We start from the raw sequence: 16,722 nt of genomic DNA on the forward strand, positions 1-16,722 counted from the left end.
GTAAAGCCTGTGCTTTATTCATCTCTGTACCTCTAGTACTTATTTAGGACTGTAAGTGCCGAGTGACGGTCTATTGAATTTACATGATTGATTTAGAAAGGGGCCATATCATAGGTATTTATATTTAAAAAGAAAATAATGCCAGGAAGGGAGAGCTAATGAGAAAGAACTGAATTGGAGGTGATTAAAATAAGGACAAGATCCTACCAACTTAACATTTCTGATCCAGGGTTTAGGGAGAATAATGTTGCATCAAGTTCAAGTCTCATTTCTCAGTAGCCTTTTTTAAAAACTGAATTTTCATTATTTCACTATAATTTAAATTCATTATCATAAACATACAAATTGAGATTATAACTACATTAGACTTTCTGTGAACATTTGTGACGACTGTGTTAGACATGGCACTGATCCTCAGCAACAACCAGACTAGGAGGACGAGACAGGCAAACAGAGATCATGTAAATATGTACACTGTATTCCACAGGTCACACATTAGCATATGTATGTGAAAATATGGGAGTGCTGTGCTTAGTTGCTTCAGTTGTGTCTGACTCTTTGCTACCCCATGGACTGTAGCCCAGCAGGCTTCTCTGTCCATGGGGATTCCAGGCAAGAATTCTGGAGTGGGTTGCCATGCCCTCCTCCAGGGCATCTTCGCAACCCAGAGATTGAACTCAGGTCTCCCACATTGCAGGCGGATTCTTTACTACCTAAGCCACCAGGAAAGCATTTGTGAACAATGTGTTAGACATGGCACTGATCCTCAACAACAACCAGACGAGGTGGATGAGACAGGCAAAGAGAGATCATGTCAATATGTACACTGTATTCCACAGATCACGCCTTAGCATACATATGTGAAAATATGGGCGTATGAATATGTAAAAATGTGAATCATGGGAAATGGTTATTTTTTTCTGCTTTGTTGGATTATAATTGAAAACCAGAAATTGTATAGATTCAAGCTACATAAGTTGATGTTTTGGTATATATACATTTTGAAATGATCACCAAAACCTAGCCAGTTAATATCTATCACCTCATGTAGCAGGAGATAATAGTTCTATGATAGCACTTTTTTGTGGTAAAAAGTCAAGTTTAGAAATGCATGTTGAGGAATCAGATGGGTATAATTTGGTGGGGTAGAAGAATAACTTTAAGTGAAAAAAAGATCGAATATTTGGTCCAAGAAGGAAATTCATCTGTGCAAGAGGAGAACAGAGTTCACCTAGCAAGAATGTAGCAGGAGTAAAATTAGGGTGGAAGATTCAAGAATGAGGAAAGGAGGTGGTTGCTGGTAAACCCCATAAAGCCTAAAATTAGATTTAGTAATGGAGTTTTCATCTAAATCTTTTGGAAGCCACTGAAGACTCAATTCTGAGGGCTGAGTTGGTAAATGAAGGGAGAACAGAGGACCAATGACTTGTGTGATGGTAAAAATTATCATAATTTAAGTGATTGATGTTTAGTAAAGATGGAGAGTATGTGGGCACTGATTTCTACTGAATAGCAATAAACAACAGCTTAATCAGGAACTTGCTGAGCTTTTCACTGGTGTAGTAATCATGGGGGAGAAAAGGTGAACAAACACATAAGGAAAGTAACTCTGCCCTGGGTGCCATAATGAAGATTAAAAATCCACTCTCCTTGGAACTTCCTTGGTGGTCCAGTGGTTAGCACTTACCTTCCAATGCAAGGAGTAGGCCTTCAATCCCTGGTCAGAGAGCTAAGATCCCACCAGAAGCAATATTGTAACAAATTGAGTAAAGACTTTAAAAATGGTCAACATCAAAAAAAAAAAAAAAAGAAAATCTTAAAAAAATCTACTCTCCTTTAACCAGAGAGGTTAACGTGGGAAAAAAGAGTGAAATCAACAATTCAGACTTGCTAGTTTGTGGATTATAAAAGATACTGAGATATTTGAAACTTTATCCTGAGATAACAGGCTTGAATACAGAACAGTTTGATTCATAGTAAGGTGTTGAAGTAAGAAAGAGATTGATTTAGAAGAAACTTTGTGCTTATTCTGTGCCTCTTTTCAACTTATTTTCATCATAAGAGATGTGTTACTTGAATTGTGGTAGCAGTAGTATTTTTTATCTCTGATACATAGTCTCATTTGATAGCAAGCCCCTTCCTCCAGCTTCTGGGTGTCAGTGAGGGGAAAAACTGCCCATATTTTATCAACACCTTATATAGTTTGATAAATCTTAGAACCTCTTAGGAATGAATGTACTGTTTAGGGGGATATATAAAAGAGTTGAATAAAGTACTTTATTGTAAGTAGATAAGACTTTTTTCTCTAAAAATATGTATTTATTATTATTATTAATTTTTTTTTTGCAGAGTATTTTGCTACTTTGGGAACAGTTTGAAGAAACCAGTTCTCACAGCCACCATTCGCACCACAGCTTAGCAGGGATCCTTCTTATCGTTTTAAGAATTTGCCTAGCGTTGTCCTTAGGCTGTGGACTCTACCAAATCATCACAGTGGAGAGAAGTACACTCAAAAGGGAGTTCTACATCACCTTTGCCAAAGTATGGGTTTGCTTAGAAAATGACTTCTTTGCATTGTCAACTTCATTCTGCATTACTGGGAAGTTAGTATGCAACCCTACGCTTATACTTCATAAACTTTTATTATGTGCCAGGCACCACTCTTAAGCCCATTATGTGCTTCAGCTCATTTAATCTTCACAATTTATGAGCTGCAGATGATACTATCCCCATGTTACAAAGCCCATGGAACAGTAGTTTCCATGTAATCTTTGGCAGGACAGAATTGTAATTTCTCGGTCAATAGGGATTTTACATTCTTTTCTATAGTATCAGAACTTTTTAATAAAAAAATAGATTACTGTTTGCATTTCTCAAAAAAGCAGTTTGTAATTGACTATGAACTGTTTACTCCCAGAATTATGCAATGTTTTATAACGAATCATGAAGAGCCATCCTTCAGCGTAAGCAGAGGGAGCCAGGAGACTGAGTACACGCCACACTTCAGCCATTTCATGGCATCCATACGAGATCGCGTTGACTTCATTCCCCCTTTCTATGTCCTTCCTATGCCAGTGAGAGCCAAAGGCAGATGGATTTTTTTTTTTTCTGTACCCATTTAATAAAGGAAAAGATCAGGAGAGAGGTTGGGGCAGTCACATTACAGAAGCCTCCCTCCCTGGAAGGTAATACTTTTGGTATACAGGTGGAGAGAATCCATAACCTATCCTCTTGGCAACTCTAAACCGCATTCTGACAAGCTGTGTGGTCACTCACCCTAGTCCACAGTCTCAGAAGAGTGAGGCTGCCATGGACAGAGGGCCATGATTCCTTCTTTATTCCTGAGGTGGAGCTTTGTCAAGCTGCTGCCACAGGCCTCTCGTGTATCAAACAGGCAAGGATATGCCTTTCACTTTGGAATTCTTCACAGATACAGTAGTGCCTGTTGTCTGAAACGTTAGTGTATACTTCAGTTGTATGAAAACTAAATTTTTTCTTTTCAATGTTATAAACAGTACCAAAATTTTTCTTAAAGTGAAATTTTTATATGTTTTCCTATAACTATTTGAATAGGTTCAGACATCCAGAAGCATTTAAAGAGTAGCAAACACATTCTCACCTCTCTCCCATCTATGCAGTTATCACCTCCTTACATATTCACAACTATTAATTCCTAATTTATTTTTCAGAGAATTAAAAATATATATTATTAAATATTTTATATTTCCTTTTGCATTTATACAGATAGTAACATACTAAACACATATTTATACATCTTGTTTATTTTTCTTACAACATCAAGGTACTAACCCTGTCAAGAGCTAGTAGTATTAACTTATTATTTTATTTCAAATTTAATTTTGGAAAAGGATATTTTGCCATGTTCTAGGAAAAATAGAAAATATATATTTGAAAATATAAGTGTTAAAAAGTTTCCCATTCCTACTTAACTAATTCCAGTGTCTTTTGTACTAAATCTCAAACAAGTAGCCACTGTTAATCAGTTTTTTGTGTTATTCTTATAGAATTTCTTTGTGTATCTGTATGAAACTATAAATGAATATTCTTATGTCTTTTACAGAAATATTGCACATTTGTACCTCGATTTTCTCAATTATCAATTTGTTACTTGTTTAAACATGTTCTGCTGCTGCTGCCAAGTCGCTTCAGTCATGTCCGACTCTGTGCGACCCATAGACAGCAGCCACCAGGCTTCCCATCCCTGGGATTCTCCAGGCAAGAACACTGGAGTGGGTTGCCATTTCCTTCTCCAATGCATGAAAGTGAAAAGTGAAAGTGAAGTCGCTCAGTCGTGTCCGACTCTAGCGACCCCATGGACTGCAGCCTACAAGGCTCCTCCATCCATGGGATTTTCTAGGCAAAAGTACTGGAGTGGGGTGCCATTGCCTTCTCCGTTAAACATGTTCATAGTGTATCAAAATGTGTATATGTGAAAGATGAAAGATTTTAAATACTTCTAAAAAACCCATTTGATTAGAAACGAAGTATCATTGTCACAACAATAGCAAACTTATTTCTATTTTTTATTGCAGTTTCTACTGTACAGGCCAATTGAGATCAATCAAGACCTCCTAAATAGGCTAGTAATGTTTTCTCTCTGGTACATTATGAAAACAGAGCTTTCACAACTGCGCTTATTCAACGTATTTTTCATTTGTTTCAGGGCTGCATCTTGTGGTTTTTGTGCCATCCAGGTCTTGCGTGCATTTCTGTCATTTTTGATGACTACCAAAGAGATAAGGTAAATAATATATGTGATCAAATAGTTTTATTTGTAGTCTTTATTGGGAAATTAAGTAGGAAAAACCTATTTATCCACTCAGTAGTTTCTTTGGATTCTGTGAAATAAAACTTGGAAACAAAATATTAAACCAGTGAGTATTTCAATTTAGTTTATAAGCAAAATGATGGAAAAATAGCTTTTGTTATTCCTATTTTAACCTATCTTATAGTACTATTTTATAAATTAACTTTTAGAATGTATAAACACAGCTTTGTTAAGAAAAAATGATTAAAAATGTTCACTACATAATGTTAAATATCAAGATTGCTTTAAAAAAAAATCAGTCTGGTTGCTTTAACACCCTGCAGACTGGAGTGCCATGCTCACGTATGTCACATTTTGGTTGCATTGATACCTACCATCTTAGGTGAATGACTCCATCATTTCAAAGTGCAGTTCTGCCAGGAGCTGTTTACAAGCAATGCCATATGTGCTTGAACACAGAAGTGTGTCTTGAACCTGAGGTATTTACAGAGGGTAAATAGATAGGAAGGTAGTCTACAAAGACAGAGAAGCGACCTGAGAATTTCTGAAAGGGCTTTTAGAGTACTCGTCAAGATTCAGGTAGGGGCACTCTTTATTCCTATTACTAGATTAGCCAGGAGCCTGATTTTTCTTATTACTTTCTTATCACTTATAACTTTTGTCAGTACATGCACCCTGAGGAGAGAATGGTTTCGTAAATTATTCTTTTGTGTCTTGTGGCATCTATAAACTGCTAAAAGAATTTTACTTTTGAACAATTACAGTCCTGAACATTAGTTGTATTTTTCTATTGAAAATTTCTTTTTAAAAATTTACCCTCAGTAAAGATGGGGAAGATATAATTTTTTATTTATATATATTAAAGTATATATAAGTTTATGTATGATGTTTATGTATGTATAAAGCACATATAGGTTCATGATAAATTGAATACAATTTCTCTGTTTTTGCATGCAGTAAAGCATTCCCTTTCTTTTGTTTTCAGGTCATTACAATAGGTGTTATCCTTTGCCAGTCTGTTGCCATGGTCATTCTCTACAGACTCTTTCTATCCCACAGTCTGTACTGGGAAGTTTCTTCACTTTCCTCAGTAACACTACCACTGACCATATCATCTGGACACAAAACTCGGCCTCACTTCTGATACTTGCTTTTCTCTAAGGAAAAGTGAATTGATTCACCAGAGTGCAATAAGGATCCAAATACAGTGACTTTTTTTTCATACTTGTGGTATGAAAAATTGAACAGAGAAGGCAGAGCATGTTATATATATATAACTGCATTTAAGCAGTACCAAACTGAAAACTGAAAAAAAGGTAACAAATGTTTTGAAATATACTTAATAAACTTTCAAGAAAGAGCATTGTTATAAGGTGATTTATACAATTTCCATATGGAAATAAAGCTGAAAAGAATTGTATAATATTTTTATAAGAGACTCACCACTTACAATGCCTCATCCTACATCAGTAGTTAACTCAGGTTTGATAGTCCAAAAAAAGTGATCAGTTAAATGATTACTTACTTATATGTATCTAAACTAAGTCCAGTTATGAAATCAGTATAATACACTGGTTAAAAACTGCTTCTTTTTATGCTTTAAGGAAAATGCATTTCATATTGGAGTTTAAAGATATTGAAAATTAAGTTACTTAAGAAAATTAATATAAAATATATTTGTAGTTAAGTGAATAAGCTTTTGTTTATTTGTGGATGGGGTTATTCTCCATTTTCTTCTATTACTTTTCGCTCTCTAGTTAGGATTTAGCTTGATTAGCAAAGGGTTTTTGGCAGATAATTTATGAAAACTTAGATACATTGCAGCGGTTATACAAAGGATTTTAAAATCTGAGCACTTAGGTGAAGGGACAAGCAGGTTAACATGTTTAAAAAGAAAGAAGGAAAAAGTACTCTATGATATGGTTACTAAAATTTTAATCCTGATATAATTCATTTCTCTTACATTGAATCCCCAATCATAATTAAGCTGTATACACAGATTAAATTAACAGAAGCATTTCACATAAATGTTGGTTTCAGTCATCAACTACCCATGAATTCCTGCCCAAGGATACTTAATCAGGATTAAATTTTCTATGAATAATTGGAAAACAAAATACTCACTGGATTTGTTATAATCCGTGTTGGCACTGGATTCTAAGTGGTTGCCATCTTGAATCCTTTGTAATAAAGCCATATTTTTTGCGAATGATGCCCTGGTATTGAGTATTCAAATACTCTATCAAGTGCCTGTTAAAAAAATTGCTACATTGTTGTTGGTACTTGCAGTCTAAAATGACTATTCCCATTAAGAGTCACTGATCACAGATTATTCTGTCTTGCAAGTCCTTCAGGCCTTTTCATTTTTACCTCTGGCTTATTTTAAAGATTTTTCTTTTTTAATCTACTTTCAAAGGTGTTATGTTTTTAAGCAAGAAATAGTGCACTGATCTGGTAATTTACCTTTTTTAATTAAATGTAGTTAAAGTAACATAGCAGAACTTTAAAAATATCTATTTTGTCTTTGTTTTTCCTTTGCATCTAGTCTCATTGAAAGTGAATAGTATTCTGCTTCATTTTAAAGGCAAAACACATGTGTTCGTGACTAGCAAAATGGCAGAATGACAAAGTTCAACCTGCTCATTAAATCATCAACAGCTCTTTGTAAATTATTTAATAAATGAGAGCTACAGGTTGAGACTAGAAAGTCGACAGTATGTTTTAGATTTATGTGATCTTCTGAGTGGTCATGACCTTTTATTTTACTACATCTCACATCTAATAACCCCAGTTATTGTCTGTTGTATTCAACTGAAGTGCAGTTAATTGAGCTGAAAAAAAAGACTGAAGCCTTTTCAAAAGTTTTGTTAACTTGCAACAATGGGAAGAGAATAATCTTTGTGTTACCTACACAAAGAACATGGAAACTGTAATCAACATGTATGAAATATATTACTGTGCTTGCATTTATGAGGCTTGAGCAATTTATTTTTTACTTTTATTTTTTAATTTATGGTTGAATTTACTGATAATTTATTTTGTTATTCAAGAGCCATTGTTAAATGAAGGAAGACAGTTTGTTAATAAATGTATAAAACAGCTGTGAATAATTAGTAATCCAAGTTCAGAATTCATAGTTTGTAAGTCATGACATGGTATCCTCTGTTTTTTCTCTTCCTGAGTGTTTACATGGAGATTTGTTACCACAGATTACAGAAAGATAACTGTATACTGCAAACTCTAATTAAAGATCAGAACTTTGCTACTTTCTTTATTTGTCAGATAATGCGTTTTGTTTTTTTTTTTAATCTATTTTACATTTTTTCTTGGAGAAGTTGAATGGTCTTTCCACAGCTTTTTTTTTTTTTCCAGAAGCATTTTCTTTCTTCATGTACTAAGGTATGTGTGCTCAGATGCTCAGTTGTACCTGACTCTTTGTGACCCCATGGACTGTAGCCCGCCAGGCTCCTCTGTCCATGGGGATTCTCCAGGCAAGAATAGTGGAGTGGGTTGCCATTTCCTTCTCCTGGGGCTCTTCCTAACTTACAGATCGAAACTGTGTCTCCAGTCTCCTGCATTGGCAGGCAGATTCTTTTCCTCTAGCACCACTTGGGAAGCGCTATATAGGAAGGTATATGAAGGTGTTTTTATTTATATGTATAATCAGTACATATCACTCTAAGTGCTAGTGTGATAATCATGCTCCCCTGTAACTTGAGTATGAAACAGAGAATAAATGATTCCCCATAGTCACCTGACTTCTCTTTCACTTTTCTACTTTACCCTCATGATTTAATGAGCACCTATTATGTATTGTGTTAAATTTTAGTGAGAAAGAATGGCTAGCCATAGTTAACTTTCACTGTTGGTTTTTAACAGTAAACCTGAAATTGTGCTGAAAGTTAGAAATGAGCTTGAATATCTCTGTGTACCTCAGCTCACTTCAATATTTGAACCTTGGCTTTCAGCCAGATAGTGTTGCTAGCAGGGAGAGATAATCCAGGCAGAAGAACTTGCTTTAGGAAAAAAAATTTTCATGATCTCAAGTAAAGTAAGCCATGTCTGATGAAAATGGGAGATATACGAGTCTAAGGCCGATTCTAACATAAGGAAACTAGAATCTATATATCAGCATGAACATTGGCCCCTTCAACGTTTCCCTCAGGAGGCTGTGCATGTTCTCTGAAAATTCTTTGGAAATCTGGAATTATTTGTGAAACATTCATTTTAAATAGCTTCAGTGGTGTCAAATCTTTGAGGTTCTTTGTTTTTGAGAAGTGAAATGATATAGCCAATCAGTTTGAGACTAGATCTGAAGGGGTAGCAACTGATTTTTGTTTCAACGTGTATTTATAAATTGAGACTAAAATAATGACATTGGTTTTCCCATGAGATCTGAAAATTAGTGCATGAACTCATGCAGTGGTTTTCTAATAGTGCTGCTTCCACACTTGGGCACCTTCTCTGCACAACTCCAAGGGCATTGTGCTATAGGAGTGATATGAGTCCCTTCAGTTGTGTTTGGCTCTGTGCGACCTTATGGACCATAGCCCGCCAGGCTCCTCTGTCCATGGGATTCTCCAGGCAAGAATACTGGAGTGGGTTGCTATGCCCTCCAGGGGATCTTTTCAACCCAGGAATCAAACCTGCATCTCTTATGACTCCTGCATTGGCAGGCGGGTTCTTTTCCACTATAGCCACCTGGAAAGTACCCTAGGGATGACAGTTACATAAGAATAGCAGGAAGCCTGGAGTTGCAGAAGGAGTGATCCTGCTCTCTACAGCCCGGTCTCCACATAGCAAAGGGAAATCAGCTGGATGATGGAATTCTTCATGCTAACTGTATGCCTTTTGTATATTTGAAATTATTTTAAAATTTAGAAATGTAAATGAGCTCAAAGTGACTGTCTTATTAAAACTCTATTTGCTTCCCATTGCACTTGGGAAAAAGTGACTCATGCTCATGACTATGTTTTACAAGGCCCCACGTAATCAGGGCCTTTTCTTTATGTCTAATCTCATTTCTAATCTCTTCTCACCATGCCCCGGCCTTATCCTCCCAAAATACCTCATTTACGTCACTGCCTCAGAGCCTTTGCATTAGCTATTTCTTCTGCCTGCAATATTCTCTTCCAAATCTTGATGTGGTTCATGGTTGAATTCTCATCATTCAAGTTCTCAGAGAAAATATCTTTCAGAGACCTCTGACCATCTGTGGTGAATTTATACGGGGCCAATATAGCTAAGCTGCTCATAGGTTCCTCTGAATTACATCTGCATAATTCCAGAATAGTGTGGGTCAAAGAGATGTTTGGCATGAGACTTAGAGGACTAAGGGAAAGTAACCAGATCCAGATTCTTTTGATAATTGAAAGGTGCAAGCAAGGCATGCACTGTTGTTGCCCACCTGGTTTTTTGCTTATGTGCTGGTTCACCTTCTTGGTTTGAGGACCAACAGGCAGGCCCACAGAACACCAGCTCCAGGTGGGTCACCTCCTTCAGCTTCTTTAACTCCTGGGCCAGATGTGTGTATTGTTCTGTGACAAAGGGTGCTGGGTTCTGCAGGACAACCCCGTCATCGAGGTTGGAGACTTGAAGGCAATGAGACTGGCCTGGGTTCCGGTGCACCCTCATGAGTTCCACTCACTTCTTGTGGGTCTCCTCATCCTGGCAGGTCCCAGTGCATCATTGCTTTCCCCACTTCACATCCATCTTCCCTTCTCAATTCAGTTCAGTCGCTCAGTTGTGTCCGACTTTTTGTGACCCCATGTACTGCAGCATACCAGGCTTCCCTTTCCTTTACTATCTCCCAGTTTGCTCAAACTCATGTCCATTGAGTCAGTGATGCCATCCAAACATCTCATCCTCTGTCGTCCCCTTCCCCTCCCACCTTCAATCTTTCCAAGCATCAGGGTCTTTTCGAATGAGTCAGTTCTTCGCATCAGGTTGCCAAAGTATTGGAGTTTCAGTTTCAGCATCAGTCCTTCCAGTGAATATTCTGGACTGATTTCCTTTAGAATGGACTGATTGGATCTCCTTGCAGTCCAAGGGACTCTGAAGAGTCTTTTCCAACACCACAGTTCAAAAGCATCAATTCTTCTCCGCTGAGCTTTCTTTATAGTCCAACTCTCACATCCATACATGACTACTGGAAAAACCACAGCCTCGACTAGACGGACATTTGTTGGCAGACTAATGTCTCTACTTTTTAATAGGCTGTCTAGGTTGGTCATAACTTTTCTTCCAAGGAGTAAGTATCTTTTAATTTCATGGCTTCAGTCACCATCTGCAGTGATTTTGAAGCCCCCCAAAATAAAGTCTCTCACTGTTTCCACTGTTTCCCCATCTATTTGCCATGAAGTGATGGGACCAGGTGCCATGATCTTCGTTTTCTGAATGTTGGGTTTTAAGCCAACTTTTTCACTCTCTTCTTTCACTTTCATTAAGAGGCTCCTTAGTTCTTTGTCGCTTTCGGGCCATAAAGGTGGTGTCATCTGCATATTTGAGGTTATTGATATTTCTCCCAGCAATCTGCATTCCAGCTTGTGCTTCATCCAGCCCAGCGTTTCTCATGATGTACTCTGCATATAAGTTAAATAAGCAGGGTGACAATATACAGCCTTGACATACTCCTTTTCCTATTTGGAACCAGTCTGTTGTTCTATGTCCAGTTCTAACTTGCTTCCTGACCTGCATACAGATTTCTCAAGAAGCCAGTCAGGTGGTCTAGTATTCCCATCTCTTCCAGAATTTTTCACAGTTTATTGTGATCCACACAGTCAAAGGCTTTGGCATAGTCAGTAAAGCAGAAATAGATGTTTTTCTGGAACTTTCTTGCCTTTTCCATGATCCAGTGGATGTTGGCAATTTGATCTCTGGTTCCTCTACCTTTTCTAAAACCAGTTTGAACATCTGAAAGTTCACAGTTCACATACTGTTGAAGCCTGGCTTGGGGAATTTTGAGCATTACTTTACTAGCATGTGAGATGAGTGCAATTGTGCGGTAGTTTGAGCATTCTTTGGCATTGCCTTTCTTTGGGATTGGGATGGCCTCCTATAAGAAAATCCCTATAATAAATACCTTATTTTGTATATTAAAAATGGAATGTGTGTGTTGGGGGGGGATGTCCTAGTGGTATTCGTTTTGTGACTAGACCCTACAGATACACCATCCTATTTAATGCTGTTCCCCATCCTAATATCTATTACATTATTTTCTTTTTATAGTACTGCTTTCTCTTTGCCATCGCCTCTCTCCTCAATTAGATTGTAAATTCTGAGGGAGTTTGGCCCATTGTATTGTTTATTGCTGTATCCCTAGGACCTAGAACATTCTTTGATTGGTGTACTCTAGATGCTCAAAAATACTTTTGAATCAATGGATAAAAGAAATTCTGAAAAAGTTTTAAACATATATTTAGCAATTGTGCTATTCTTTGAAAGTGAAAGTAAAAGCCCCTCAGTTGTGTCCAACTCTGTGACCCCATGGACTATACAGTCTATGGGCTTCTTCAGGCCAGAATACTGGAGTGGGTAGCCTATCCCTTCTCCAGCAGATCTTCCTGACCCAGGAATCGAACCAGGGTCTTCTGCATTGCAGGCAGATTCTTTACCAGCTGAGCTACCAGGGAAGCCAACATGCTATTCTTTAATAAGTTACTAAAATATGGAACTGAGAATGTGTAAAAATCTTGAGTAGTCAAGTAGTTATTAATAAAGTCTAATCTCTAAAATTCATCAATTGTAAAAGGATTTTTCAAGTTATCAGAAAACCAGTTTCTCCCTCTTTTAAATAGAGAGACCATGTGACCCGCATCTTAGTCCACCACAACTAAAAGCATCGATTTAAAAGATGTTTAAGTTAACTAGGGGAAGGAATGTTGACAGTAGTCTGAAGCATCTGGGAGAAGACAGAAAAAGTATAAATGACCCTAACACTCAAATTCCAGCAGCCTGGGGTCATTTAGTGTGGGTGAAAACAGCCCTGCATGCCTTGACAGACACTTAGAGCTTTGTTGTTCAATATAGCTCATGACAGGAATTCCCTGGTGGTCCAGTGGTTAGGACTCTGTGTTGTCACTGCCAAGGGCCTTCTCTTGATCCCTGGTCAAGGAGCTAAGATGCCACGAGTTGTGCAGCCTGGCCTATATATAAATATATATATATACATACACACATATATCATGGTAATAATCCTTAATATTCAAAGATTAAATAATGTTCAGTATTCTCATAGAAATGTTCAAGTACACTGTTAATGTTTTATCCTTGTTAAATTGGTAATACATGTACACTTATTGTACAAAAATTAAAAGTTTGAAAAGAGTAAAAAATTAAGAAATTAAGTCCCTATGGCCACTTATTTCCCTCCCCTGGATTCAGCCTCTACTACCAGTTTCTTGTGTATTTTTCTAGAGATGGCCCCATGTATATGTAAACATATGTGAAACGTAAATTGGAGCATCCCATACAGATTGTTACGCACATTCAGCAGTTTGTTTTATATCCCTACTTACTGCATCACCCCATCTTTTCACTGATTGCTTAGAATTTCATTATATGAATGAATCTTTTTTAAATTAGTGATTCAATTAGTGATTTTGAATTAAATGAATTTTTAAAAATAATCCTCCGTTACTGGAATCTGTTGGTTTCAAGCCTTTTGCTATTACAGGTAGCCCCCTAAACTTTTGGAATAAAAAATTTGCCTGGCACTCTTCCCCTATTCCCAGACCCTCCCTGCCCTCCCTGTCTCACTTTCCAGGATCTAAATCATTGAAATTTCCAGAGTGATAGAAGTGTTTTTGTTATTCATGGTGGAAACTGATATTTTGTGCTAATGAGATGACTCAGTATGAGGGTTGACCACACCAGAAAGGCCAAACATGTGATTAGAGGGCTGGGGCTTTGAGTCACGAAAACTTCAGCCTGATCTCCAAGGAGGGAAGAGGCAATGAGGATTAAGTTCAGCCTTGTGGCCAGTGAGCCAATCTATCATGCCCATGTAGTGAAATCCCAACAAAAACTTTGCACACTGAAGTTCAGATGAGCTTATAGATTTTTTAAAATACAGGTAGAATTAAAAGCATTTGATTAATGGTCACTGTGTTCTACCTGTGTCATAGGTAGAAAAGCCTTACCTTTTGGAGATTATGTTTAAACCCCCATATTTTCCTCTAGCAGTCTTATTTTTTTATGTTTAAAGTTTTGATCCACTTGAAATTAATTTTGCTGTGAAATATGAACTAGGGATACAACTTAGTTTTTTTCAGATGGTTGCCCACTTATTACAACATCATTTATTGTGTAATCCACCTTTTATTTATTGATTTGTAGCTAGTCTATTTTGAAACTTTTAGGCCTTTCAGTAAACTCTATTCATGGTCTAATACCACACTGTTTTAATTATTGTAGCTTTAAAATATGCCTTACTGGTTGGGATAATTTCTTGCTAGTACACTTGTTTTTCATCATTTTTTATTATTCTTGCCATTTTTTCCATATGAGCTTTAGAATCAATTTTTTTTCTGATTTTTTTCAAAAGAAAAACAAATCTGCTTTCAGTTTTTAGTGGAGTGAATTAAATTTCCATATTAATTTAGGGAGATTTGACTTACTTAACATGTTGGATGTTGATTTCACAGATGGTAGCTCGTCCTTGTGGCTCCTTAGCCAAGCATGTCATCAACTCTGAATTGTGGTTGCTTCCATAGTGATCCAAGAAACTGGTATGAAATACCTTTCTATTTCTTTCTAATGTGAGCATTATTTGTCATCACTTTTTAAAGGCTTTTTTATATAGAACTTGAACGTTCCTTGATAATCCCTAGATATTTTAATGTTTTCTTTCACTTTATGTTGCATATGACTGTTGTTTTATATGTGAAGACTGTTGGTTTCTATATTTTAATTTTGCTCCAATCACCCAACTGAAATCTCCTAACAGTTGTAATAACTTTTTAGTTGGCTCTCTGGTACTTTCTAGATAAACAATCATGATATATGCAAAGAATGATCATTTAAATTCTCTTTTCCCTTTGTACCCCTCATTTTCACTCCTTATTACTAGTATCTCCAGAACAAGAATAATTAGTTTTGGTAATGTGGTGTTACTGTTCCTACATGCCACATTAGGTGGTTCCAAGAGACTTTGAAAAATTAAATATGTATACTGTAATGCCTAGAATAACAACTAAGAAAAAAACCAAGTTATATATTTTGTCAAAATGCATAGGAAAATTGAAGTAAAATAATAAAAAATGTTCCAAAAAAAAGAGAGGAAAGAGGAAACAAAGAAATTAAAGACAGAGAAAAAGAGAAAAGCAGAAAACAACAAAATGATAGACCTAAATACAGACACATCAATAATTACATTAAATGTAAATGTTTAGAATACACCAATTAAAAGAGAATAGGCTTTTTAAAAATGTCCCAACTATATGCTATCTATAAGAAATACTTCAAGTATGATACAGGTGTGTGTGTGTGCATGCTCAGTCACTTCAGTCATGTCCGACTCTTTGCAACCCCATGGATGTCACCCACCAGTCTCCTCTCTCCATGAACTTTTTCAGGCAAGAATACTGGAGTGGGTTGCCATGCCCAATAATGGGAAAGATATATACATGCAAACAACAATCAACTGAAGATTGTTACTACTGTTGTTGTTTAGTCACTGAGTTGTGTCTGATTCTTTGTGATTCCATGGACTACAGCATGTCAAGCTCCCCTGAGCGTGGAGTTTTCCAGGCAAGAATACTGGAGTGGGTTGCCATGCACAATAATAGAAAAGTTACACACGTGCAAGCAGCAATCAATTGAAAACTGGAATTACTATTGTTGTTGTTGTTCAGTCGCTAAGTTGTCTCTTTGCGACCCTGTAGACTGTATTGGACTTCCCTGGTGTCCCAGACGGTAAAGCGTCTGCCTACAATGCGGGAGACCTGGCTTCAATCCCTGCGTCGGGAAGATCTCCTGGAGAAGGAAAGGGCAACCCATTCCAGTATTCTTGCCTGGAAAATCCCATGGACGGAGGAACCTGGTAGGCTACAGTCCATGGGGTCACAAAGAGTCAGGCACGACTAAGCGACTTCATTTCAGACTGAATGCAGCTTGTCTGGCTCCCCTGTCCTCCACTATCTTCCCAAGTTTGCTCAAATTCATTCAAGTCCATTGAATTACTATATTAAGATCAAAGTAGACTTCAGAGTAATGAAAATTGCCAGGGATAAAGAAAGGATGAAAAAATAAAAGGGTCAATTCACTAAGACAACATTGCAGTCTTAAGTGTATATATCAAACAATAGATCTTCAAAATACATATTTCAAAAACTGGCAGAACTGAAAGGAGAAATAGTCAAAGCTCAATTTGGAGACTTCAACACTCTTCTCTCAGTGATCAACAGAACTAGTAAAAAAAAAATAATCAGCTAGAATATAGAAATGAACACCACCACCAATCAAGCAGATCTAGTTGATATTTATAGATCACTCAACCCAACAGCAGAAAAATATACATTCTTTTCAGGTGCACATGGACCATTCATTAAGAGACTATATCCTGGTTCATAAACCATAACAAATCTAAAAGAATTGAATTTATACAAAATATACTCTCTGATCATAATCAGGAACAGACAGATAACTGGAAAATCTACAAACACTTGAAAACTAAATACTTTTTAAATGAACCATGGCTTACCAAATATATTTTGAATTGACAGAAAATGAAAATACAGCATATGAAAATTTGCGGGAAGAAGCAAGTGTGTTTCTTAGAAGAAAGTTTATAAAAGCTTGTGCATAAAAGAAGAAAAGTCCCAAATTAATAACTTCCGCTTCCAACTGAAGAAAATAAAAAAGAAGTGAAAAATAACCCCTCTTTTTGACCCTATGGACTGTAGCCCGCCAGGCTCCTCTATCTAAGGGATTCT

At 36.8% G+C, this 16,722-nt stretch overlaps 1 protein-coding gene across 3 annotated transcripts in view; it reads left to right on the forward strand.

Moving 5' to 3' along the window:
• GPR180 (G protein-coupled receptor 180) overlaps nt 1-16,722 on the forward strand; it is a 77,263-nt gene that overhangs the window by 19,570 nt on the left and 40,971 nt on the right. For 2 of the 3 annotated variants that reach the window (XR_011569792.1, XR_011569793.1), the window contains exons 7-10: nt 2,350-2,541; nt 4,685-4,762; nt 5,775-6,105; nt 14,434-14,517. Coding sequence is in view for 1 of the 3 variants with exons in the window: in XM_019971633.2 (XP_019827192.2) it covers nt 2,350-2,541; nt 4,685-4,762; nt 5,775-5,933 (429 nt within the window). In the remaining 2 variants the exon portion in view is untranslated. Of the gene's footprint in view, nt 1-2,349; nt 2,542-4,684; nt 4,763-5,774; nt 8,060-14,433; nt 14,518-16,722 lie in introns of those variants that run through there. The other variant, XM_019971633.2, reaches the window with a different exon arrangement.

The sequence above is a fragment of the Bos indicus genome, chromosome 12 (genome assembly GCF_029378745.1).
Source record: "Bos indicus isolate NIAB-ARS_2022 breed Sahiwal x Tharparkar chromosome 12, NIAB-ARS_B.indTharparkar_mat_pri_1.0, whole genome shotgun sequence".
NCBI classification, from domain to species: Eukaryota; Metazoa; Chordata; class Mammalia; order Artiodactyla; family Bovidae; genus Bos; species Bos indicus.